Source organism: Sylvia atricapilla, chromosome 21 (genome assembly GCF_009819655.1).
Source record: "Sylvia atricapilla isolate bSylAtr1 chromosome 21, bSylAtr1.pri, whole genome shotgun sequence".
Taxonomy (NCBI): domain Eukaryota; kingdom Metazoa; phylum Chordata; class Aves; order Passeriformes; family Sylviidae; genus Sylvia; species Sylvia atricapilla.
Window position 1 is genome coordinate 9,114,087 of NC_089160.1, and position 27,088 is coordinate 9,141,174.

General features: G+C 43.6%; 1 protein-coding gene across 1 annotated transcript in view; it reads left to right on the forward strand.

Moving 5' to 3' along the window:
- LOC136370355 (teneurin-1) overlaps positions 1–27,088 on the forward strand; it is a 112,319-nt gene that overhangs the window by 22,869 nt on the left and 62,362 nt on the right. Inside the window, exons 7-11 of the mRNA XM_066333718.1 lie at positions 3,398–3,583; positions 6,867–7,013; positions 17,133–17,349; positions 24,180–24,299; positions 26,036–26,297. Coding sequence (XP_066189815.1) covers positions 3,398–3,583; positions 6,867–7,013; positions 17,133–17,349; positions 24,180–24,299; positions 26,036–26,297 — 932 coding nt within the window. The remainder of the gene's footprint in view (positions 1–3,397; positions 3,584–6,866; positions 7,014–17,132; positions 17,350–24,179; positions 24,300–26,035; positions 26,298–27,088) is intronic.

Consider the following 27,088-nt stretch of genomic DNA (forward strand, 5'->3'; position numbering starts at 1 on the left):
AGTAGGAACTTATTATAAAACACATTTGAAAGAACTCATTGTTGACTTAGGTAATTAAAATGAAGAGTGTGGAGTGCATTTTTAATGCATTTTAGATTAGCTCAGGAATGATCAACTATTTGTCTCCTTCTCAAGAATATGTACAAATAGTGGTTCACAGCTCACATTTGCCTTTTTCCAAGAAATTAATGAGCATTCGGAATTGAGGACGTGTCAGTAAAAATTCTAGACTGAGCTGAACATCTTTGAAGTCTCTTCTTCATTAACTGCTGTGAGTGTAAGGACTCAGAATCTGAGATTTGATGCAGGCTGTGTTTGATGAGGGTCTGGGGGAAGCTGCAGGGGTTGGCTGAGGTCAGCCCCGTGCTCACAGTGACTCTGCATGGCTGGCCTTTGTTCAAAAACAACATTCACTTTTAGCAAAATGAGCTGACACGGGCACGAATGACTGTGAATTTGGGTGGCTGGGTTCCCTGGGGGCCCTGTGAATTCCCACGTGCTGAGGAGCTGCCTCAGGTGTGCCCAGAGCTCAGGCAGGCAGCTCTGGATCCCTGGGGCACACAGGAGTGGCAGGGCAGAGGGGGCTTGGTGTAAACCCCCGAGCCTGAAATCCAGCGTGGTGAAGGAACTTCGGGAATTGTGAGACACTGTGAGAATGGGTGGCGGTAATGGCACAGCACAAGGAAAGGCTGGAGCTGGGACATCCCTGAGTCACCTAACCCAAACTGTGCCTCTTTGTCACCTGACAGAAGTCATCTCTCTGCTCCTGTCCTTTGCAGTCAGTGCTGGCACAGCTTGTGGCTCCTCAGCAGGACAGTCTCTGTCCAGGGGTTTGCATCTCCTCCCCTGTGCTGCCTGTGGGGCTGCTTTGATCTCTCCTTGGGCTGATGCAGCTCAGCTACTGTCAGGTATTAACCCAGGAAAAGAACCTGAATAATTGTCTGCCAGTTCCAGGACCTGAATCGTCTCAGCAGTTTCACGTGTAAGCACCAGGCAGGGACCAGAGAGCCAGGAGATCGATGGAGAGGAGGAGAGGAAAAGCTGTTTCAGTCAGAGGAGGCATTTTTGGCTGTCTCAGCTGCTGCACTGGCCCACAGCTCAAAGCCCTTCCCCACTGCTGGCTCTGCTGCACAGGTGCTCCTGTGTCCTGCGGTGCTGCTTTGGCAGGAGGAAGATGCTCCAGTGAACTGAGCAGTTGCATCACATCTGACTTGGTGTCCAGCTTCACTTCTGTGTGGATTTTGCCACATCACCTTTATCTGGCGCTGTTTACCCTGTGAAAGTCCCTGCAGGATCTGCCATTGCAGCTGCGCCCTGGGCACTCGCTGGGGTATCTCATCTGTCCAGTCTGGCACAAACCCTCAGTGCGAACACAAATGCTCCTGTGCCCTCTGCTACATGGAGGTTCCTGGGCTTGTTTATCTGCAGGAGGAGTTAGGAGATAGTTTTCCATTTGAAAACAGGATAACCTGAACTGATAATCCTGTTTTTGATCTTAGTTGTTTGAATTAGCCGTGGATTAAAGCTGCATGTTCTACCGCAGCATTAAAAGGATGATGTTAGGCTTGATTTCCCTTGCTTTGCATGAGAAGTCTGTGGAGAATCTTGGATTTGCTTGGCAGAAGAATACATTATCATGGTAAACAGCGTTTCTGAAGCCTTGTGAAATCACCAAAAGGAGTGTAAGTGTCTCAGGGTGGCCTCAGTGACAAGGACGAGTGAATTGGCTGAAGTGCGGGTCAGCTGGGGTAGCTGGGGAAGGGGCAGTGCCCCAGACTCAGCACAGTTTTTCATTGGAATATAACAGAGCAGGCTCTTTCCTTGTTTTGCGTATTGTTTTTCAGGAATATCATAGAATTGTATCATCAGATAATTATTTTAGTCTTGTACTCCAGTATAACACAACTCCCTGTCTGAGTAGTAAATTCTGTTATTTTTTTATCTAGCTGATTTTGACTTCCTAAGGACAGCACTTTGCTTTTTTTGAATTTTGTGTAATGTTCTTTACCATGCCTTCTGCTTCTGACTTGGAGTTGGACAAGGCTCCTGCAGTTTGTCACTCACTCTTCCTTTTGATTGTGCACTGTGCTGTCACCCTGGCTATTAACACAAAGAAGGGCTAAGCTCTCACTCCAGACAGAGCCCAGCACGTCTTTGATGTCACTGTGCTGTTCTAGTTCTGTGCTGCTTTTTAACTTTGTGTTAAAATGATTGGAAGATAAGATTTCAATTTAAACTTTAAAAACTTTTCTTGGTCTGTAAGTGACAGCATTTGTCACTACAAATGCTTTTAAGGGTGTTTATATACAATAGTTCCAAGATCTAAATGATCATTGTTTAAAATCTGTCAAGGGAAAAAATCCTGCCACAACTAAATATGTAGCACTGACATTTGAAATCAGAGCAGACATGAGTGTTTGGCTTATGCTTTAGTGCTATCAGCTGCTTTCCAAGAGGAAGAAGACGACATTTCTGTAGCAGGTTAATTGCAAGATAACAAGCAAATCCTGTGTCTTTACAATAATTACTCTAAATAAATTCAAACTGTATGGAACCTTTCTCTAATGAAACCATTCTTTTCATTTAGTACACATGGAACAACTGTAGTATACATGGAGGCAGAATTGCAATTAGCATATGGTGATGTACTGAAACAATTCCGGACTTTCCTGCCACTTGAGGATCAGGGCTCTTCTGCAGTGCCCAGGTAGAGAAACCCTTCTGAGGGCAGTGAAGGAGGAATTACTTGAGAGAGCTCTCCTGGTTTCTTAGCAGTTGGCTCATGTAGGTAAGGAAGGAAAAACAAAGTCTGAATCCTCGAAAGCCGTTTTAGAACCAGGGGGACGAGAATGGCCTGTACAGGTAATATTGCTGTCAGGGAGAGGGGCTTGCCTCGTCTCCTGCTGCCTTTCTGGTGCCTCTCTGTGCTGCAAGGGAAGGCCATTCTGTCAGCACTACAAACACTGGAATAGCTGAAAGGTTGGTTTGCTTATATGTATTTTATGTGCCACTCTGTCCTTCAATTCAGCTCACAGCATCTGAGTTTGTAAGAGAGTTTAGAATTGAGTCTCAGAAGAATTAGTGGAAAGATGTCCAATGTCATTGTCTGGTTTTGTTTTCATGTTGTTTTTCTGTTCAGACCTGTTACTGTGCCCTCCAAAGCCATCGTTTGCAGTCCCCTCCCCAAGTAAATAAAGAAAGGACCTTACAAGGGACTGCTAAAGAAGGAGGCAGCCAGATTGCAGAAGGTCCGTGCTGGCTGATAAAATCCCAGTTTGATCCAGTGATGAGAGATACTGGTGCAGAAGCGGGTCGGTGTGTCCGCAGCGTGTCCGCAGCGTGTCCGCAGTGTGCAGGGCTGTCCCACACGGTGTGTTTGTGTTCTCTTGTGTTACAGAGCTGTGCACCCTGGACTGTGGCAGCCACGGCGTGTGCTCCAGAGGGATCTGCCAGTGCCAGGAGGGCTGGGTGGGCCCCACCTGCGAGGAGAGGAGCTGCCACTCGCACTGCGCCCAGCACGGCCACTGCAAGGACGGCAGGTGTGAGTGCAGCCCCGGCTGGGAGGGGGACCACTGCACCATTGGTAAGGGCCTGCTGTACCCCAGGAGCTGTATGGAACAGTCCTAACCCTGTCCTGCCCTGATCACCATCATTCTGATTGGGGAAACACAGACACAGTGCAGACAGGTGTGAAAAAGGTGCCTCTGTTTGTCCCATGGAATTGCATTGGGGCAGATTTCTGTGTAGGGGAAATACAGATGCATTAATTAAAAAAAAAAAAAAAAAAAAAAAAAAAGAAAAACACAGAAAGGAAAGAGAGCTCAGTGCTAACATATCTCATATCTTTGGGATGTGTCCATATGTGAATTGTGTAGGCAGGAAGGAGAAAAATGTTTAAAAAATAGAAGGTGTGAGGAGACAAAGCTGTTATTTACTGTACTATAATTCTCCCATTAAATTTCTTTCCTTTCTGTCTGAGGATTTACATATTTTACTTACTGCTAATGGTGTTTTTCCTAGAGCTGATTTCTAACAATATTCCTAATAAGGTAAAGCTTTCAGATCTTTTTAGGAGTCATTAGTCTACTATAAAATTGTAATAGTTATATTTTTAATGAAATCCAATAGTTTTTTTTTTTTTAAATCTAAGAGAGTTTCTCCCTAAAATGTCCCAATGTGAGATTATTATCTAATTTTCAGAGATGAACAGCATAAGGTCTCACCTTTGTTTCTTGAAAAAAAAGTCTAGAATGTGTTAACTTTATCTTGGGCATTTTAAGATAATTCATTCCCTGGCTCTAGAATTCACTGGATCAGATTTGCTTAACCAAGAATTAGGTTTGTGATGGAGGAACAGCCTAATTTGCAGATTGTTTAGAGCAGATCCAGAGAAGGACCAAAATGCTTAAAAAGATCAAAAGAGCTGCTGTTCATGTTGCAGGCAGTGCCAGGGGTGGCCCCAGCACACTTGTCATCAAATGGAGAACGATCACAAACACAAAGTTCTGGTCACAGCAGCAGGAGCAGAGCTGCCTGCAGGAGGAGGGAGACATTTTAAATCTACCCCCCAGGTGGCAAGCCATAAATGTATTTTCATTTGGTACAGAAGTTTGATCCATCTCAGTTTTGTTCTTTTCTTTTTTAAGCTCACTACTTAGATGCTGTTCAAGGTAAGTTTTTCATATCAGCATTCCAAACAAAAAAAAATAACGAAAATATAAAAAAAATATTGGGAAAGGAGTGTTTTCTGTTACTCATTTTGTTTGAGCTCCTGTACTGCCAGGTTCCCAGAATAGATGACACTTTTGTTTGTGGAGATACATATAAATGTATGTGCACACACAGAGACAGAGATTTCCAGCAGAAAATGCAGTTTTTAATGAGTAAGGTGCCCGGCTCATTTGCAAAGTTGTAGCAATGTAAGCATGTTTTACAGGGCCAGCTGATGTGCTGTGTTAGGCAAATCCATTTTTTCCTCTTGTTTACCATCCAAAGTAATGCCAGAGCTGAGGACTTGCTAAAAAGCTTGTGTTGATACTGTCTCCCATGAGAAGTAAAAAGAAAAAAAAATTGCTTTGTCATTCATGCTTGAAGTAAGTTTCTTTTGGTAGAGAAGTGCTCTTGTTTTCTGAAGCTGTCTGTGCCAGATGTGATCCAGTTCTCTTCAAACCATTTGATACAAGAGCCGAGTTGGATGTGGCTTTGTGTGTGGTGCTGTTCCTTTGCTTGCTGTGCCTTGCTGCGGGTCCTGCTCATCCACGTCAGTGCCAGAACCTTCCCCCAGAGAGACAGTCCCTGTGCCTGTCCCGCAGTGAGCAGAGCAGGGGTGCACTGCCCCTCCCAAAAATGCTGCTCCCTGAAATACCAAACTAACCAGCAGTGCAGAAAGCTCTCAGGGCTTATTTTCTGTTTCTCATTTTATTTCTTGGGAATTAGATAATGATAAAAGCATGTAAGCATTCATTTTATTGCATTTATTGACTTAGAGGGTAACCACACACAGGAGCAAAATACAGTCATGTGCAAGAAATTAATTAACTCAGCGGGACAGTGGTTCAAAGTGGAGAAACATCCACATTACCCAAAAGAGCTCCCACGTCCTGCCCTTTCCCCAGCTCCCTGCAAGAGGCTTTTATAGTGCATTTGGTGGTTGTTTTGGAGGAGCATCTTCCAGAACTCAGTGTCAGAAAATGGGGCCACCCATCTCCAGGTTTTCTGAGCAGGAGTCCCAGACCCCGTGACCCCTGCGTTGGCAGATGTGATTGATGAACTGTGCTGGGGTGAGAAGGGAGATCCTGTGTCCCATGTGAAGTTACCAGAAATGTGGGGCTGTGAATCACAGCCTGACAGAGCCCATTCGGAGCCTCTTGGAGCTGTCAGGCTCTGATTTTTCTTTCCTCCCTAAAAAACCCCTCTCTCTGATAACACCTAGGTGTTGGTGATCAGTGGCAGGTGCACAGAAGCTTTCAGATGTCCATGCTGGCAAAAAGAAGTGATGCCACTCACACTGTCACACTTAGTGCCAAGCTTTACCCACTGTCCCTTGGCTCCATGGGTGACATGGTGAGGATGTGACAAATGTCTGAGCTGGCACTGCACTGTGCAAGCAGATGGACGTGAGTGTACACATTCCTCTCACTCTTACAGGCAAGAAATCGAGGTGTGAATGTCCAAATTCCTCTTGATTCAGAGACTGCAGGTACATAATTGAAGGGATGCTGCAGCCCTTGGTCCAGTTTAGATCTGGAAACCAGCACTACCCAAGGCAGGTGCTGGTCCTGTTGGAATCAGCTGTCAGGGAAGGAGGTGAACAGGCAGGCAGTGCTCCCTCAGTTCCCTTCTGTGGAAAGAGGGTGTTATAGCATAAATCAGACTGGCTTTTTCTCAGTCAGATGAGTATTTATGAACAGAATAAAAAGGTCAGTTCCACTCCCTGCAGTGTGTAGGATTATGCCCACAGGTGCCAGTTTGTCATTTAGACAATATTTTCCATGTGTGTCTTTGATATAAATCTTGATTATGTGTGTGATATTGTTAGTGAACCACGGTTTATTTTTCAATAGAGAAAGAGATGGACATGACTTTAGAACTTCATAGCATGATTTTACTCACTTTTTTTCCTATGCACAAAATATTAAATACTAAAAAAACTTCATTCCTCACTGAGAAACTACTTTTGGGCAAGCAAAGGGAAGGACCAAGTTGGGGATTTTTCCACATTCAGCTAGAAATATAAGTGGCTTCCAAGCTGTGATCATTTGAAGGCAGCAAGTGCTAGAAGTAGGAATGTTTATGAATAATTGCAACTGCAAAATAAGAGAAAATATCCCCTCATGAAGGCTTTTTTCCCCCACTCTCTATTTTAGATGGCTGCCCAGGCCTCTGCTATGGAAATGGGAGGTGCACTCTCGATCAGAATGGGTGGCACTGTGTTTGTCAGGTGGGCTGGAGTGGCTCGGGATGTAACGTTGTCATGGAGATGGTGTGTGCAGATAACCTGGACAATGATGGAGGTAGGATACATAATTCATGTCTCTGTTTGTCTGTCACATCCTTGCCTGCCATTTAAATCCACAGTTTCGGTGTGTGCTTTCCTTTTTATCAGCCTGTGTCAATGTCTGTTAGCTCGGGACAGTTGTTCCACTGACTTCACTGGGAGCAGCCCCTTGTGCTGGGTGCTGCTGAAGGCAAAAAGTGTCTGTGGCCATATCTACCATCCCATGCTTTTTTCTCATCAAAACCATACCAAACCAAAAGTGTAATGAGTAATTGCCTGTGTCTGCTTTCCACTCTTCCTCATGATTCTGTCAGTCTTCCAGAAAAAACAGCCAAGAGATACCCAAATGGAAAAAAACCCCTCTGTGCCTGTCAAAATGCATCCAGTTACTCTTCTATTATTATTAATTTAATATATTTGCAAGCATAAAGTGCACATTTACAGTTGCTTTTAGCATTAGTCTCTCTCTCTTAATATTCCTACTGAGACACAGCACAGTTCTTGCAATTTTCTGGACCTACTTTTGGAGGACTGGTGGAGGAAACTGGTGTAGGAGGTGTGCACAAGAGATTTGGGAGAGTACCTAACCAGAGCCCTGTTCTGAAAGGATCATTTGCTCCTTTCTAGCAGTTGAACAAGGGCATTTGGCACTAGGTGCTCCCCACCTCAGTCCTCTGATTTCATTCTAAGGCTGCATGAGGTTTAGGTTTGCTGGGGAAAACACAGTTCTTGCAGACACTGGCCTCTGCTTCCTTTCCAGTAGTTTATTCTAATACATGACTTGGGGGATTTTTTTTAAAGGAAAAAACATCCAGCTCTATTTCCAACTTGCCAGTGGGAGAGAAGCCACAGCATTCCTGACTGGTTGCTCTCAGAATTAATTCTTTTTCCTGTCTGTTTTAGGAATACTCGTTTACTGAACAGTCAAGGACTAGTGCTTTTCTCTCATTTATTGTGTGCTTGTCCCACCCTCTGGGCTGGGACATTCAGGGCCTGGATTCAAGGCCAGGTTGGATGAGGCTTTGAGGAACCTGTGCAAGATGTCCCTCCCCATGCTGGGGCTTGGACCAAGGTGATCTTTAAGGTCCCTTCCAACCCATGCAGTTCTGTGATTTTATGTTCAGCCCCAAACATGGTTAAAGGTTTTTTTCCTTAGATTGTACCCTGAGATACATTAAAATACACATTCTCCTCCTGTGTCACACCTAGAGCCTGTGTCAGTGTCCTGGAGGAGATCTTGTACTCCACTGTCGGGGCAAACCTTGCTGTGATGGTTGTCTCTTTCCTTCTAGGTCATTGATAAATTAAGCTTGATGTAGGTCCAAGAACTGAGGTCACTGTGGGACCTCAATAGAAACATTCTGACTCAGTGATGAGTCCTCATTTACAGATATATTTTGATACCTCCTGATTTTGCATCCTGTGGGCTCTAAGACCCTGCTGTCCTTTGGCAAAGGCTTCCTCATTTCTGAACCCTGTTCAAAACCACCTTATTCCTCTCACATCCTTCCTTTCCCACCTTATTCCAAGAGGCCCAAGAGCCCTGTCAGTGCCCTCCTGCTCTGTGTGTGTCCCTGTCACACGAGGTCCCACAGCTGCCCCCCCTGCCCCCTGTGCTGTCCCATCTGTGGCTGTGTCCCTGTTGTCCCTGCCCCTGGCTCAGCCCCCTGAGCTCCTAAACCTGCCCATAAACCCTGCTCAGCCTGGGGTGGATGGAAAACATGTTCTGATCCACCCTGGGAGCTGCCCCTGCATGGACCGCCCTGTGCTGGGAGCTGGGGTGCTTTATATTCTGCAATAGCAGTCAGTTACTGCAAGAGTTGGCACTTTTAACTCTAAATCTGCTTGAATTTGTCAGTTTAAGGCAGACACTTCACATCATTTCACTGCAGGTTTTAAAAGCAATTTTCTTTTCCCATTTTAATGGGAACATAACATGAACTAGGACAGCTCTGTTGACATTAAAATTAGAGATAAGTGCAGAGAGAAATATTTAATTATTCTGACTACTACAGATGGGCTAAATGTAATTAAGTTTTCTTCACAATCAATTTTGTATAAGAAAAGAAAATTATATCTACATATTATAACCACTTCTCTTTATAAGTATATATGAAGTTCATAGGACCTGATTTGGCAAAAGGATAAATTAGAAAAATTCCCCTGAAGTCACTGAAGTTGTACCAGTGTTAGATGAGTGTTTCAGGGTTTGTATACCAACACAACAGGAGAATCAGGAACTGGGAAGGAGGTGAGACATTACCTCTAAAGTCCTGTTTGCTGGGAGGTTGAGCCTGAGGCTATGGGAATATGATGGTGGCATGGCAAGTTTCCATCCAGCACATCTGGGTGGGTTTGGCAGGATGGGAGGTGTTGGCATTTCCACCTGAGCTCAGGTAAGAGCCTGCACTCAGCTTAAAGTTTAAGTTAAAGAAGCAGCTGACAGGTGGTGACTTCCTGAGGCCTTAGGGTGTGATCACAGTCAGTGACACAGCCCAAAAGAAAATGCAGTGCCCTTGCAGAGGCCAAATCATGGAATCCTCACCTAGAAAGGGTCTTAAACATTTATATCTCAGTCCTGTTGTGCTTCAAGTTCATGAGGAGGAGGTCACCACCAAAGAACAAAGCTGCAGTAAAGATGAGCAACTGTAATTTCAAACAAACTCTAATTTTAGGACTTAGACAAAGGGATAATTTTGTGTAGTTTTAAGGGTTTTTTTTATTTTTAGTTTGTCACATGGTAATTTCAGGGATGGAAAACCTGACATTTTTATCATTAAAACATTCAGAGACTCAGTAGATAATAATAAAAAAAAAGGTTAGTCCCAACCAAAAGGATTCAACAATGTCATTTAATTGGCACAGGGAGGTGTCAGTGTTGTTGTTTGCCCTGTATTAAAAGCACAAAAGCTCTGGGAGGGGGAAAGTTTTGAATCCATTTTTAAGGGCTGATATAATGATATAAAGACAAGCCATAAGCACATTCACAGATGTCCTGGTCCTGCAGCCACTGCAGCCCCACGATCTTTTCAGTGCTGGTGGTGGGATAAAATATGTGTGGAGCTGTTCTCAGGGGCAGGGAAATTACAATTTCCTTTGGAGCCCCATCAGGATTCTCTGCACTTTCCCCTGGCTGAACCAGAGCTGCCTTTCCCCTTCCAGCTCATAACTCTCTGTTAGCTTTCCCCTGCTCACAGACTTAAGGGCATATTTACCTGTTCAAATATCACTACAAATACCAGTGGAAAGGTCTCAGCCTTGGAACAGGTGCCCCATGGCATGGTTTGCTCCCAGGGAGTCCTCTGCAGTCTGTTAGCAGTGTGATGGCCATTAAAGAATGCCAGGAGTCAGGCGGGTGTCCTCTGCAGAGGGGCATTTCCCTCACTGTGATTCCCCAAGCTTTGTTCTCCTTTCACTGTCACATGATGGGATTTCTGTTTATGAAATGGCCATTAGCTCATCTGAATAAACATTTCCTCTTGCCCTGACGCTGATTTAGTCCCACTGGCAGCTCCAGGAGATGCCCAGGAAGCTCTGCTGAGCTCTCTGCAGGCAGAGTGCCCGTGCCTTGGGCAGAGGCAGAGCACACTGCTGGGCTGTGGGTCACTCGTGGGTCACACCCCACTCAGCTTAGCCAGGTTACACTTCTCCTGGGTTTTGGACATACATTTACCCAGCTGCTGCACAAACAGGTCTTTGTCTCAAGCTGAAAGTTGCAGCCTGTCACTCCCATTAGTTTCTTTGATACAGATCTCTTTTAAATTTGCCTGCATCTCCTTTTATCGTTTTCCTTTCATGAATCAATCTTGCCCGTTTGTTTTTAAGGAAAATGCTGTTTACTACAAGCTTTGAATCCTTTCCCAAATATGCCTTCAGTCACTCCAGACAGTTATTGTAGCTTTCTCCAGGCTTTTCCAAGCACCAGGAAATATATGACTCAGCATAGCCTTGGGTTGATAACCAGTGCTGCTTAAATATTGATGTATTTCTGACCCGTCCATTGGTGTTTTAATAACCTATCCATCACAGAGATATTGAGTCCATCTATAAGTAATATGCTGTTATTACCCAATATAAATAACACTGATGGGAATGGTTTTCATTGTTGCTGAGCAGCGAGGGCTCCCTGGGGATACTCAGAGGTTCTGAAAACCCTGATAAATATTTGTATTGTCCCGAGTGTGGAAGGCCAAACACTGCTGCTGCTCCCTGGGTAAAACACTCCCAGCTTTCCTCACAGAAGCACCAGTGCTCCCAGCTCACAGCCTCCTCTGTGCTGCGTGCCGTGTGTTAGGGATAAAATGTGGGCACTTGGAATTAATGCATATGAATGAGCATTAGAGACTCTCTGACAGTTGCTGCTGCTGCTTAGTCTCCTCTGAAGTTACTCTTTGATTCCTTTTGCTTGGATTCCTGGCAACACTAATTAGACTGAACTGGGCCTGTGGTGAATAAAGTCAGCACAGGCAATATTTAAGGAGACTCTTGAATCCCATTTTTTACTTTCTGTGAATGTGTTCTGGGTGTGATCTCCCAGCTCCATCCCTGGCTTGCCCTCCCTGAGGTCAGTAGAGGCAGAGCAGGAGGGCACTGACACCCTCACACACCTCTGGTGGCTCTGCAGCACTGAAATGAAAAGCATTGGTACGTAGAGAATTATAGAATAATTCTATATCCTGTCCTGAGCTGAACAGGAGTCACCAGAATCATCAAAGTGTGACTCCTGACCCTGCACAGAGCAGCCCCAGAAGTTACACCCTGTACCTGAGAGTGTTACCCAAACACTTCCTGGGCTCTGTCAGGTTTTGTACTGTGATGTTCCCATTTTTGTGCCCATGAATTGCAAGTACTACAAGGGTGGATGAGAATAGAGATGCTGAGATTTGAAAAGTAGCTGACACAGAGGTATTCATATCAGGCACAAAATATATGACTTGTCCAATGTTCCTGCCATTAACTTAGAGCTGACAATACCCCTTTTCCCTTCCAACTGTTATTTTATTTTACTTTATTTTATTTTATTTTCATGAGAACTTAACACTTTCTGCAGCACGTGGAAAGCTCAAATACAAGACACAGGGAATGCACTCACTGTGCAGCATTTTCCCAGACACAGAAAGAGAGATCTCTGTTTCTGGAAAGCAGCCAGTGCAGAGGCAGGTCCATGGCCACAGGTCCAGTGCCAATTTTGCTGGCTGCTGAAGGTGATCATGCCTGTAGAAGAGAGATTGCTGCCCCGTGTGTACATCACAAAATGTGCTGTACCAAGCACAACATGAGCCTTCTATGGCTGCAGCATAGCTGAGGAAGTAATTTCACAACACTTGTGACATCCCTTCCATCATATGGAATGTATATATAAATGTATAAGCAAGGAAATGTGTTTTGTTTGATGGAGAGCTTTGTGTGATTCCATTGACACACACTCCTGACCCAATAAATATTAATAGCCTTCCTTATAGAAGGCTTCCTGAAAAAATCCATTCCCCAGCAAAGGAGTGGGGAAATCTTGTCCCAGTTCTGTGATCTATTGCAATGCAGATAGGAGTGCTGTGACTGAGAACACAGCAACTTGTTTTGGCATGCTCTGCCTTCTCTTTGAGGTTGTTTAAATTATTGAAGAGTGCTATGAAGTGCTTTCTGTGCTGAGGTCGATCTTTGTGAATTCTGTTTTAGCAGTAGTATTAAACCATATTTTAATTTTCTAATTCCCTTTCAAAACAAAAATCCCAGCTCATCATTATCCTTGCATACAAAAGAAGGCACCTGGAGGATGGGAGGCTATAATCTCAGACTAATCAAAATGTAAATCACTTTATTAGATAATCTGCAGTGCACTGTGAATGTGCCTGACTGTCTTTCATATAAAATAAATTTTAAAATGTGAATAACAAACTAAAACCATTTACACATCTGTAATACATTTTAGTCTGCACCTAGGCTGTGATGCACTCTGGGGTAATTGACAGTAAAAACTCCAGTGTACAGGATCCCCTGCTGTAGGAATTACAGTGTTTGCTGTTTGTAGTAGTTTGTTCATGCTCCTGCCTGTTGTCTCCTGAGATTTAAAAGAAACCCCGTTGATTTGCTAACACAGGGAGCTTTTTAATAGTTGGTTCCTGATATGAAAACTTAACTAAAACTGTGACCACTGCTGGAGAACAGACTAATGTATTGGTAGAGTTTTCAAGTGAATGAATTTGACAATATAATTTATAAACAAGATTTATTTGGCTTTTTTTTTTTCTGAGTTATTCTCCTGGATTAAAAGTCTCAATTCAAATAGGATTGGTTTGTTGAAAATGTTATCCTCACATGCACTAACTCATATGATTTGCATTATCACAACCTGCCTCCATTTGTAGCTTGTGGTCCTGTACCAGCTTGGCTTATCTGGCATTTTGATGGATGTTGCGCTGAATTAGAGGAGTTTTCTTTTGAGGTCTTAGATTTCGACTTTCTTCCTTTTTTTTTCCTTTTAAATTGTTTAATTTAAAAACAATGTCTTGAATGAGCCTGAAGTGGAACAAAGATTTAATTTTGGCTTAAGTGTTTCCTTCTTGCCCCAGAACAGATGGGTTTTTTGATTTTACTTCTTCACAAAATGAGAGAAGTATTTTTCAGTTCTATGCAAGTCAGTTTCTCTTCTAAATTTTGCTTGATTGTTTGGGGAAAAGCTGGAAGTTGCATTATTCAGACAACTGTAGTTAATTATCCTAAATTAACACAGAATTCTGAGCCAAATACCTGATTTCAAGAGTCCACAGAGAAGCTGGTGCTCCTGCACCTCCTGCCTCATGCCCATGGAGCATCTTCTGTGAGCCTGACACGTGTCTCCTCGTTCATTCTGTGTGGCTGTGAGCGGAGATTGAAATAAATTCCCATCTGATCAATCAAACCATTTTTTAAATACAACACCATGAGAGAGAAAAGAGAACCCATGATAGTCTGTGACCTAGAGCACTGCTCCTTTGCATTAATTCTGATATTTTGGGCAGCAGTTTCTCTCTCTGATGGCTTTGTAGCCTTTGTTCCTGCTGGATGCAGCACATTTGTGGTGTTGTCAGGACTCAGAATGTTCACGTTTGCTCCTGGGACTTCACACCCTTCTGATGGGAAACCTCCCCCTTGTTCCCCCGGGAGGCTGAAGAGGAAAATGAAACCAGGTGCAAGTAATTCCAACCAAAATAACTCCATTAGCAGGACCTGGAAGAGTTTATAAGGCAGTCATGTAAGCTGCAAAGAAAAGAGGAAAATTGAGTGTGACTGGAAGATGGAAAATTGCTTTTCCTTTCCTTTCTGTGTACAGCCTGACTGTTCTGTGTTGGGCAGCAGGTATGGAAGCTCTTGACTGAAGCAGGGGAAAATGAGGACTCTATTAGAAAAAAGCAAAATAGCTAAGTGTTATTTTTGTAGCTCTTTATTTCCTAAGCAGATCTTCATATTCTAGTATTGCTGTGACCTTTCACTTTTATTTCTTCCATAAATGAGAGAATCAGGTCAGCTCAGTTCCCACATCTAATGGTTTGTTGACAAGGGAAAAATTAATCAGAATTTCTAGTGTGGAATAAATTACTCCAAAATAGCTTCCCCATGGATGCTGTTGTTCTGCAATGAGTGCTCCTTTTTTCTCATTAGCACATAATCTGCTGGACCGAGGTTTGTCAGGTTTCTCAGGTGGTGGTGAGCTTGTAGAAATTGATGTCTCCCAGAAAATCCCTTGACTCCTGGAACAAGACTTGTCCCTGGCAGAGCCCTCTGCAGCCACTGCCAGCATGAGCCCCACAGCAAGAGGTTGCAATGTCTTCATGACATTTTCAAACCTTTAATTCTTTAACGTTTGTAGTCTTGGGTGATCTGCTGAAAAGCCTCTTGATGCTTTTCAGTTCACTTAGGAAGGATATAGAGAGCTTCATTCCTTGGACAAAAAAGAGATGAAACAATTTTTTTTTTCCCTTGCAGTTCCAAGCATGCTCTTCAAGTTTCAACCCAAAACATTGTTTTTTTTATTTTTCAGATGAAAACTTTTTCAGATGAAAACTTTTTCAGATGATTTTTTTTTTCACACTGAAAACAGTGCTGGTTTGAGTTGTGAGCTCCTCCATCCCTTCCCATGTGCTTCTGTTTAGACTGGAGGCCCCTGATTGTTGGAGTTTCTGACTTCCCAGCAGATTTCTGTGGCTTCCTTGGCTTTCCTGAATAGAAAGTGACTGCAGCACTCAAAGCCAATAAACTCAACAGAGCCCTGTGAAGTTCTAATGCCACTGCTGGCAGATGCCTGTTGTCTCCAGGATCTGGGGAACGTGGGGAGGACTTTGAAGCCCACAGTGACCTGTGGCCATGGCAGCTCTGCTGGAGCCCAGGGTCCTGGGTGATTGTTGCCCTTGGCTCGCTGTCACAAACTTGCCTGCCCTCTCTCATTTCCCAGCTGCAGAGGAGAGATTTGTTGATATTTTTTGCTTAGCCAAGCAATTATCTTTGCTCAAGGTCAGGCGAGGATTTTCAGATGCCAGGAAAGCCCATTTCATTTTATGTGTTTGTTCTGTAGAAAGGCTTTTGCTTTCTTTTCAAGGGGAATGTTTCATGCTGCTGTTTACTGAGCATTCACACAGAGCTCTGCCTGGGGATTGGTCTGGCACCCATTAAAGTCAATGACAAAACTCCAGGAGCTCCCTGCTGGTGCAGTGGGCCCTGAGGAGCTGCACTTTGATAAACCTCAAAGTGTTGGTACAAACACAACATGGAAAGTCAAAAGCATGAAGTGAAAATATCTGACAGCGTGTTGATCCTACAGCATTCCAATTGAAACGCCGGGGAGATCCATGCAGTGATATGGTGACTCTGCATTTATTCAGACCAACCTGGCTAGAAATACAAGGAGGTGTCTTTGTTGAAGGATAAAACACCTTTATCTTACTTTAAATGCAAGTAACACAGCTGCTAAGCCATAAAGTGGATGTTGAAGAAGATTGTTGGATATTTTACTATCTCCTATTAAATCTGTTTCTGATTGAGTATGTAATTTAGGCAATTTGGACATCTAAGCTCCTGATAGAAGCAATTAAATGCCAATAGCCCAATTTTAAGTTTTATTTAGGTGCTTAATTTAGATGCACTTCACTGCTTCAATTTTCATCATAAGCTTTAGATTTTTAAGTAAATTAATTTCGTCCACAAATGTTGCTGCAAGTTTGTCCGTGAAGAAATGTAGATTTCCAAAAAAAAAAATCTATTATTTCTTCTATTTTTCATACTTGAAATGGACAGAGGAGTAATATATTCTTTTTTCACTTTCCAAATTTGCTTTTGTGGGGCAAACATTTATAGAGAAGACTGTAACTGGTCACTGGGACAGAGCCTGAATCAAGGTGTGTGTATTCATGTGGTGTAGTTATGATTATGCCCTTTCTGGATCATTCTGGTATTGCAATCAATGAATGAAAAGTAACTATCCTAAACCACTTGTAAACCTATTGTAGGGCTTAAAACAGAAGTCAGACAACTGTAACCGGTACATTATTGTACTACTGCAGTGGGGACACTTCGGAGAGCTGGGGAGATTTCAGACCTGATTTCTGGGGACTGCTCAGTGAGTGTGACTTACCTGGGGTGATGTGTCCCACCTGGGGTGATGTGTGTCACCTGTGTGAGTGTGTGACTTACCTGGGGTGATGTGTGTCACTTGAGGTGAGTGTGTGACTTACCTGGGGTGATGAGTGTCCGCTGGGGTGAGTGTGTGCCACCTGAGGGGTGTGTCGCCCGGGGTGAGCAGGCAGTGACAGCACAGGGCTCTCAGAGAGCAGCTGCACAGTGGGGATGGATCACGTTGCACTGACAAGTGAAGTGTAGTGACTTCCTTCTGCCTCTTCTGCAGGGAGCTCTGCTCTCCCCCGTTCCCTTGGTTTGTAGGTTCTGTTTTCTGAGGGAGACTTGGTGAGGTGATGCAGTGTTAATGACTGAGACAAATGCCCCTCCTGGACCAAGCGTGTACATTAATGCTGTATTGAATTAGACTGTGTCATAATCAGCATGCCTTCACATTGATTCCATCCCTCCTGTGCTCTCTGCTCATAAATGTGGTGCTTTATTCTCAGAACAGCTCAATTTCCTCAAGTTGCCATTCTTTCCATTTCAGATGGCCTGACAGACTGTGTAGACCCTGACTGCTGTCAGCAAAGCAATTGTTTCTCAAGTCCTCTGTGCCAGGGCTCGCCTGATCCCCTTGACCTCATTCAGCACAGCCAACCCCCCTTCTCTCAGCATCCTCCCAGGCTCTTCTATGACCGGATCAGGTTCCTCATTGGGAAGGAAAGCACTCATGTAATCCCAGGAGATGTCTCTTTTGAGAGCAGGTGAGTCTTCTTTTCGATGAAAGACTTCTCTGGGTACTGAGAACTGCAGTTAAATTATTTAACCAGGGAAAATAGGGATACCTGGAGAGCTGAGGGTTCTCCACCAGTACTCATAAAATGCTCAAGAGGATGGCAAACTTTAAAGTCCCAAGAGCTGAGGGTCTTGGTTATCAGGTTGTTGTTGTTGCCACCTGTCTGATTGGTGGAAATGTCCCAGCAGCAAACTGCTGCTGCTAACAACACTGACTGTTGTGGAAGATAAGTTGTCTCATACTTGTAAAATCAGCAGGGAAGTTCAGCCCTCCACGCTGTTCCTACATCATGGCAGGATGCAGAGGGATTCACATCTGCTGTCCTCAGTCACCATTCTGCCCAATACAGTTGGATTGGTATTTGCAGTGTAATAAATAAAATATGTGTCACTTACATATAATCTAGACATATAATTTAAAACCTTCCTTGGTTTTGCTGCACCTTGATAAAGCAGTGTGGAGTTTCCTGGTTTGTGCTGGAGGTCGTCATGCAAAGAGCAGAATGATCCCAAAGTCTGTGAGATTGGCTTTGCCCTTTAACAGGAAGGAACTGTGAAGTACAAAAAGGGCACTTACTTGCTCAGAAAACCTGGCAACACGTATTTTCTTGCACATTTGAAATAGAGAGGCACATAAGTTTTTATGCTGCAGTTCACTTGGGAAGCTATAACTTACATGCTGACAAAGAGATCCACAAATCATCCACATCACCTGACTATTACCCTGTCAACTTGGTCTGTGCATTAGATAAACCATGTTCCAGTAATAAGCACATAAGAATTTTTTTATTTTCACAGTACACAGCACTCAGATTACAACCTCAGCACAATCCTGCACACAAATTCAGTGCACTTTTTTTTCCTCCAGCATGAATTTTTGATGAAGTAAGTTTGTAAACAGTCATTATTGATCTGAAATACCTAAACGTTTAATCACTATTAATAATGTAGCAGGATGTTATAAATATGTAGAACAATTGGCCATGAAGATGAGCTCCATGGGAAGCACCTGCTGGGTCTCTTGTGAATGAGGCCACTGTAGTTGGGGCAGGCTCCTTGGCTGGCCCTGTGTGCAATTGAAACCAAAAGCCACCACTGAAAGATGTTCCTGGTCCAAATGGCTGGCAGGGAGGGGTTTGCAGGGAGGAGGTGAGTGAGTGCTCAAGGTGCCTGTACAGTGCTCTGTGACACTGCAAATGTTAGCAGCCAGATTGCACATAATCCCATCAGCGTGCTTTTATAGATAGAAGGAATTGATCTTTTAAAGCTATCATGGATGGGATTTAACTTGGATTTAAAAGCTTTTTCTGAGTATTTCGTTCCTTTACCCTGCTGCCTGCCATGCCTTTGAAGAGTGAAGGGTGTGGGAGCAGCAGCCCACGCTCACCATGGTTCCTGAAGTCCTTCCAGTGAGGAGCAGGGCTTTCCTGGCATTGTGGTGTCACTGACACCCCAGACAGCCTTGCCTCCCACTGCAGAATAGCTCCTAGTTAGGTTGGAGATAAGATCTCTGGGGTTCAGATGAGGGTGGCAGCATCTTTGGGGTCAGGGCAGTGCCTGGAGACTCGTGCCATGCTGTCCCCTGGGGTTTGTCAGCAGCAATCTGCACTCTGCTGGGCACCCCAAAGGCTTCCTCAGCCCACACTTTGCTTCATCCTCGAGTCTTCCAGGCTGTTCATCCAGAAGTCAAATATTATTAAAAACTGCCAGAATTTTATTCAAGGATGAGAGATAAGCAGGGTCTCTGAAGGAGGCAGCAGCTACACTGTGCTGCCTCTGTTCAGAAATCTTCCTCTGACAGTGCCAATCTGTCATCTTGTGTCGGTTCTTCTCCTGGGGATTAAGATTACTGAAAAAAATACAGAAAGACAACTGCTGCTACAGTAAAAAACATCAGAAATCTGTGATCCAGCCTATCTGGTAAAGACCAAAGAATGCTTAGGGGGTTTTAATCTCCTTTGGGCAATTGCTGAAAAGTTTCTGTCTAGGCAGATGATGTTAACTCGTGGCTGCCTGCACTGATTTTATAGCACTGGTGGTTCAGTGTGAAATGTCAGAAGGATTGGATGTAATAGTGGCATGCATTTATTTCAGAGCACTGCCATCCATTCCCACTGGTGCTCCAGTTTTGCAAAGCCCTATCTGTCTTTGGGTTTTTTTTTCATTTCCCTTTACAAGACATCACTGAGACCGTTAAGAGGATTAAGGAGGAGGCTTCTATCCAATGTTTTCAGTCTTCTGATTCAAATGACATTGTGCAGTGTTTTATTGTCCCACAGGTCAGTGGAACTCTAGTATGGATGATGCTGTTTGCATGAATCTCACTGGAGACAAAATGATGTTGATTAGATTTTGGAAAGCTATCAAAAATGGTGAAGATTATCTCTGTCCTTCAGACTGGAACTGTTTGGTCTCTGCCATATCCTGGAATTTTCCAAATAATCTGAAGTACTAAAGCTAGTTGTTCTGACAGCTGCTGAAATGCCTATCCCTCTGCATTTGCATCTTGGACTTCAGCTTAGGTCTAATATTTAAATAATTGGCTTACACAGTGCAGTCAGGATATTGCATGAGCCATGACTAAATACTACACCAAAAATAATGTTAAGGGGCTACATGTTTGCAAACCATTTTACTTTCTGTTGTGTCAAAGCCATGTTGTGTGCACTGGGCTTTTCCAAACTCCCACTTGGACTGTGCCATGCTGAAAGGCAGATTTGAGACATTGTGGATAAAGGGAAATGTGCTTGCTCACATCAGGCATGGATTTAACCTGCTGCATGTAGCAGGGTGCAGCAGATTAAAATGGTTTTGTCAACTCCTGTTCTCAGGAAGGGTTTTAACTTGTTTCTTTGCTGAGGTTTTTTTTTTTTTTTCCATGCATGCTGCTGGCAAGTTATTTGACTCACTGCAAATTGCCCAGGAAAAGGGTCCAGTGTATGGTACTGAATTAATTACCCTTCAAATGCTGCTTACAGCAACAGTGTCAGCAGGAAGAAACAAATGTACCTCACTAGCCTTCAGCTTAATTTCTCTCACTGAAGATTTTAATCAGAAATGTAATACAGTAAATGGCATCTTCTGGTAATGTGACACTTGCAAATTGACAAGCTGCTTGACAGAGTTCCGTATCTGAGGCTAATGTCTCAGCCTGAGGTGCTTATGGATTCTTAACATGCAAAACAAAAGCAAAGCAAGAGCAGGTGAGCAGCAGCAGAGCAAGGCAGGATGGAGGTAAAATAATAAAATGCTTTCCAAGTACTGAAAGAATACATCTAAAATTTAAACTTCTGTTCATATTTTAAATTAGAGATGTCAGACAAACTGCCTGACAGCAGAGACCTGAGATCCAGAGTGGTGAGTTCCTCAGTTACTCGTGGATTGATCCAGGAAGCATTGACAGAGGAATCCTACTTCTTTTAGGCCCCTGTAACCCCTGGGAATCTCAGCTTTCTCTCAAAAAGCCAACTGCTCCCTCTGGAGTTGCAGATTTAGCACAGCTTGCCAGGGGACTGGGAGCATTTTTTATGCATTTGAAAACACTAAGGCAGCTTATCAGGGGCATGTTGCTGCCCAGCATCACCAAATTAGAAAAGACATTTTTGCACTTAGTTTCGAGTTAAAACCACTCGGAAAGCCTTAGGTCTGGGATTACACAGTCACCACAGAGAGGTGTCCAGATTGTCCCCGTGAGGAGGCAGAGCAGAGTGGGGAATGGGTCTGGGAGGCAGAAAGTGCAGTGCACTGAGGAGACCTCAGCGTCCTCAGAGGCATCTCTGCCCAGATGAACAGGGGCAGGCAGTGGCAGCAGGGCCTGCAGCCCATCTGGGCAGGGATGGATGTGGAGGCAGAGGAGCTGCAGGGAACACGCTCTGAGAGTTCCAGGAGCTCTGCTGGGGGGAGCAATGGAGTGAGAAGTTCTCTGAGCTGCAGGGAACCCTCGTGCTGGGGACATGGGGCTGCTCTGTGAGCTGCCAGGGCTCTGAGAACAGGGCAGAGCAGACTGGGGCTCCTGGTTATCATCTCCTGGGGCTTCTGGTTACCTTCTGGGGCTTCTGGTTATCTCCTGAACCTTGGAGACTCGTGCTGGTCTTAAAGTAACTGAAAAATGTTTTCATAGCTGGAGTCAATGCCAGAATTAAAGCCAGTTCTGATCAAGTGCTTAGTCCAAGATTTAGTAGGTTCTGGTAATTCAAAAAGAGGCTGGAGAAGACTCTTCAGTTTGGAGTAGGTCATAAAGAGACATTAAATAATGAGGACAAATGTAGGAACACAGAGGCAGGCTTAGGGCATTTAAAATGTAAGAGATTACAGAGAAAATTCAGTGCAGATAAATGTAGAATAATGAGGTTTATGTGTCTTTATCGCATACCGTAAATATGTGTGGCTTGTAAAATATGATGAATAAAAAAGGGGAATGTTGAAAGATAAGTCTCTTAATATTATTTATGAATAATGGGAAGTGAGGTGAACGAACAAAGCATAGAAAGACCATGGATGAAATAATGGAGATTTTGATGAGCTGTTATCATACAAATCTGTGTGCTTGATAAAATACGAGGACAGAGTAGTGTCAGAAGACAGGTCTGTGTGGAATGAGTAAACAGGAGTGCAAGATTAATGCACTGAGTAATGATTACTCCCAGGGCTCTCACTCTCACACCAGTGTGTGTTGTAAATATACAGAGTGCACTCATAAAGGTATTAGAAAAGAAAATGCCCATCTGTTGATGTTAGAAATACGGGGAAATAATCAAAACAGGTATTTTCTGCTCTGACAAATCAAAGAGTATTTGGACCTGGCTGTTCTGTTGAGTGAGTCTTGTGAGTCTGTTGAGACAAACAGGAGCTCAGTTGCCTTCAGTAGAGCAGCCGATTTTTGGGCCACAAATAGGGCCACAACCAATTTACTTCATGTAGAAAATGAGGTGATAAATCAGAGCTCTTGCTTTGCACACTGGCAGTAGTGCAGCATCTCCCATTCCTCTGGGATTTATCAGCATCTTTCCATGGCCTGGGAGCATGGAATAGCAGCTGTGGTGAATGGTGAACTCACAAAGAAGTTCATTTTTTTATCAGTTGCATTTTCTCAGGTCGTAGTCAGACGGGTTTGATGATATCATGGTGATAAATCAGTGTCCTGTTAGTGGCTTGGGAGAATGGGATCTTAAGAAGCATATCAAAATTTTCAGAAATTTATGTTCTCCAATTTCTGCATATGATTTCATTGGATCATGGTCAATTAATCTCTCTAGGGATATTTTTTAAATTCATATGTAGACTCCTAAATAATTTCTGTCTGAGGAACTATTAAGTTATTTTCCTTTAGATCACATATTCACTGTGCAGTGGGTGTGTCTGTTGAGGTTTGCCACAAATTTTCCGATTGAGAAAGAAACATAACAATGCCTAAACTTATGCTTGTCATTTATACTGAGTAATTAATGCTAGTTCACTTTATAAGTATTCTATTGGTTTTGACCCAAAATGTCTTGATGTTGCCAGAAGACCTCTGCATCCATTGTTCCCTCCCTTACCTCAAACAGCCGTTCCAGGAAATGGGTGCAGCAGGATCAGGAGTTCCCAGGACCTGGGTCGGTTCAGCCTCTGGAGGTGTGGTGATGTGATGTAGCTGACAGCCCAGGGCAAAAATACTGGGAGGAACTTCAGAGGAATGTGTCTGTGTAAACCCTTAGAAAATCCCACTAGGTCCTAATCTGCACCATGAGGATATTTTATATCTTATTCCTCATCCTTTGGAGACCTGATTCCTTTATGTTTTGTTATTCAGATAGGTAAAAGGTTAAATCTAAGACAGAATAATGTCTTCACCATTTCTGTGACTGAGGTGAAAGCAGTGGTCTGAAAGGACAAAGGTGGAGGCTCCAACTGGACATAGGAAGAACTTGCCATGAGTAGAGCACTCTCACAGAGGCACTGGAATGGGTTACTGGGTGAGCTTATAGAGTTAGACAAGCATCTGTCTGGGCTGATGGAGGCATGGGTGATGTAACCCGAGGCAAAGGAATGGACAAGATAAAGTCTTGTATTTCCTTTCAGCTCTCATTTTCTATGACTCTGTGATCCTGTTAGCCTCTGATTAGACACACTTTGTAATGAGTTCACTTTCCTGCCCACTGACTCTGATGTGTTCTGCTGTGCTGCCACATCCCAGCCCCTGCGCTGGATGTGAGGGCAAAGTGGGTGCAAGTCCAGCACATCCCAGAGGGGATTTGGAAGGGCATCACGTGTGGTGGGAGATGGAGAGAAATGTATGTTACACTTGATTAGGCCCCCTGTGAGTTTAACTGTGTAACTTTCTGAAGTTGGGTGAAGCCCGTGGACCTCACTGCTGCCTTATCACATTAGTTCAGCTTTTTTCTAACAGACAGCAGTGCCCTATACCTAGCAGCAGGGAATGAGGTTCCATTCTCTCCTTTCACAAGCCATAACTCCCTGGAGCTGCAGCAAGCTAAATCACACCATCAGTGAAACCTCTGTAGTGCCATTCAGTGCCAGAACAAATAGTACCCCAAAATATGTCAGCAAATGAGAATATATCCTCCCAATCCCAACAGTTCGTGGGGGGGTCTGTGTTGCCCTTGTGACAGAATGCTTTTTCAAATCAGGCTTTGGGGCTTGTATGACTTTTCTTCCACAAATCAACAGTCACTGACTGCAGAGTCTGTCTGGGACCAAGGCACAGCCCAGTTTGTGACATCAAAAGATGTTTGTAGCTGTTGTTTGTAACTGTTTGTCCTGATGTTTGTCACTGTTGCCTTCTGCTGCTGTGTTGCAGACGGGCGTGTGTCATCCGGGGCCAGGTGGTGGCCGTCGATGGGACGCCCCTGGTTGGAGTGAACGTCAGCTTCCTGCACCACAGCGAGTATGGGTACACCATCAGCCGCCAGGATGGAAGGTCAGCCTTGCATGTGTGAGCCTCCTCTGGCTCAGGGCTGTGTAGGCAAGGCCTTCTGCAAGGTTTTGTACAGAACTGTCATAGACATCACAGCTCTCAGTGTGCCTGCAGGATGGCATCTGCCTCCCGCTCTGGGAGCACTGTTGGTTGGAGCTCTCTGTAGTGAAGGGGCCAAGGAAGAAAGAGAAGGAAAAAAAACCCTGAACTGCAACAAAATTATGGTGAAATTCAAATTCCTGGAGTCGAAATGTGCCAGGTCTGCTGTAACAGTGTCTTCTTGACATTGGAGTATTTTCACAAGTCAGGTTTTCCAGGAAATACCCTGTCTTCCCACATGTTGTTGTTGTTGAGTGTAAATCATCCAGATAGTTTATTGAGGTGCAGTCAAATTCTTTAGTTGATCACCTGAGACACACAGGGAAAAGTGGGAACAGACTCTTTCCGAAGACAGATGGTTTAATTGCTGTTCCATAAGCAGCCCTGCACCAGCCTCACAGGTCTGGGTTCATTTCTCAGAGAAGGTGAGGTTTTAATATGTTCTATATTGCACTCCAGGGCTGACCATCCATTTGCAATAGGGTCATGACTTGTTCCTGAACTTCAGTGAAGCTGTTAAGGGCAGTTTAAGCCTTCACCTCCCTTGGCTGGGTTGTGAATTACAAGAAATCTGAAGCTGTTTTCCAGCAGGGAAAAAATGCTGCCATTTGTCACTGTTTCCACAATTTTTTTTTTTTTTTGTTTGGCTTTGCCAATTTATAGAAGTAAGGAGCATGCATATTTATTTCACCTCAGTTTATTGACTTTCAAATGGCACCACTGAAAGTTAGTAATTAGCATCTCCTCCTTACGCTAGCCTGGATGAAGTTGTTGCATTAAAATATGCTACCTGTATTTTGCTGTGAATGTAATCGGTGTCATTTGGGAAATGTGATGAGATATGCATAATTAGGTCTGACTTCTTATCACAGTTTGTTACCATCAAAATCCTCCATAATAGATGCATTCAGTGATACAGAGAGTGAAGTAGCTATTTACATATTACCTTGTGTTGCCTGTGGGTGTCAGAAACTCTGGAAATGGAGACTGAGCCTGATGCCTTCTGTGCCCCACTGTTCTGCAGCCCAGATGTGCCAAAGGTCCTTCACAGCAGCTCCCAGAGGATCAGCCTCCTTGTGTTCAAGAGCTGACTCAGTTCTCAGTGCAATTAATCACCATCTTTCCCAAAAATTCCGTACCCTGTGCAGGGAGGTCATGTGCTCAGTGTACTCAACCTTTTCCTCCTGCTGCTTGTAGAAAAAGGGAAAGGCTTATGTTAATAGACCCAAGGCCTAACAGGCTTTAAACCTTCTTATTCTGCATGCTCTTCCTGCATAGATGATGAGTGGCATCCTTTTTCTGGGATGGGAATTTCTTTTCCTATGAACCAAAGCAATTGGGTTCACACTTGTGTTACAGGTGGCTCGTTAGTTTGATGTTAATTGATAAATAGAGGGGGCAGAGGGCAAGTAGCAGTGAAATTCTGTGCCTTGGTGTTGGTGCATGCAGGGAGAAAGCACACAGAGGGAAAGCTGCTTTGTGGATACCAAGGTGATGCGAGGAATGTACACTTGAATGATTTCTCATAATAAATTAAGAGCTGTAATAGCAAACACAAGGTTTTTCTTTGTGATGTGATGAAAGATGTGGTAATGTGATAAAAAAAAAAAAGAAAAAACTATTTGTTTTCTCTTTTCCAGTTTTGACCTTGTGGCTGTTGGAGGAATCTCTGTCACTCTGGTTTTTGACAGATCTCCTTTCATATCTGAAAAAAGAACACTTTGGTTGCCTTGGAATAGATTTGTCATTGTAGACAAAGTTGTAATGCAGAGAACAGAGTCAGAGAAACCATCTTGTGACATCAGTGGCTTTATCAGTCCAAATCCCATTGTACTCCCTTCTCCCTTGACAGCATTTGGAGGGTCCTGTCCTGAGAGAGGAACTGTTATTCCAGAGCTACAGGTAATCAAAAGACTTTTCAATTAACAGTTTGTTCTGTTAGAAGCAGGTTTAGACAGTCTTCAAAGACAGTGAGCAAATAACTGCTGTAATGTCATTCACTTGACACAGTAGCACCAAAGAATATCTATTTAGTGCTGATTAACAAAATTCTGTTGTCTTTATTCTTTCTTTACTTTTTAATATTTAAAGGTGCTTCATTTCTCACCTTCAAGCAGAGGAAGGTGGGGAATACTGACATGAATTATTATGGAAACCCTGGTTTGTTGGTAATGAGGCCCAAACCCATTCCTGGTTACAGATGAACAGTACAACTTCCCAAACATCAGTGTGAGGCATGATACCTTGAACATTCCTAGGGGTGTTTCATCCATTCACAGCTTTATGTCACATTCTTGGGGTTTATTACTTTCTTTCCAAGTCAGAGCAATTTTAACATGATCTTCAGGACTTCTTTTTTAATTTTTTTTTCTTGATACTCCCTTAAGTGTACTCCCTTAAGTGCTTAAAGTAATTTCTAATTAATCTAATAATTAACTGTTGTTTTGCTTGGGACTTAAAGGAGGTTTCTTATAATGTTGAATTTCATTGTATGGTTCTGGGAATTGAGCGAAAATTAACTGAGAATAATAGGAGACAGAGATATATTAGCATGTATTAATGCATGAATATTTCTTCCTGCTTTTCTGTTACAAAATGGAAAGGAATGTCAGATGTATGACAGAGAGGGCAGCTGGGATGTCAGCAGGAAAGAAGGGGAACACTGCAAATCAGGAACAATAAAGGGAGCAGGA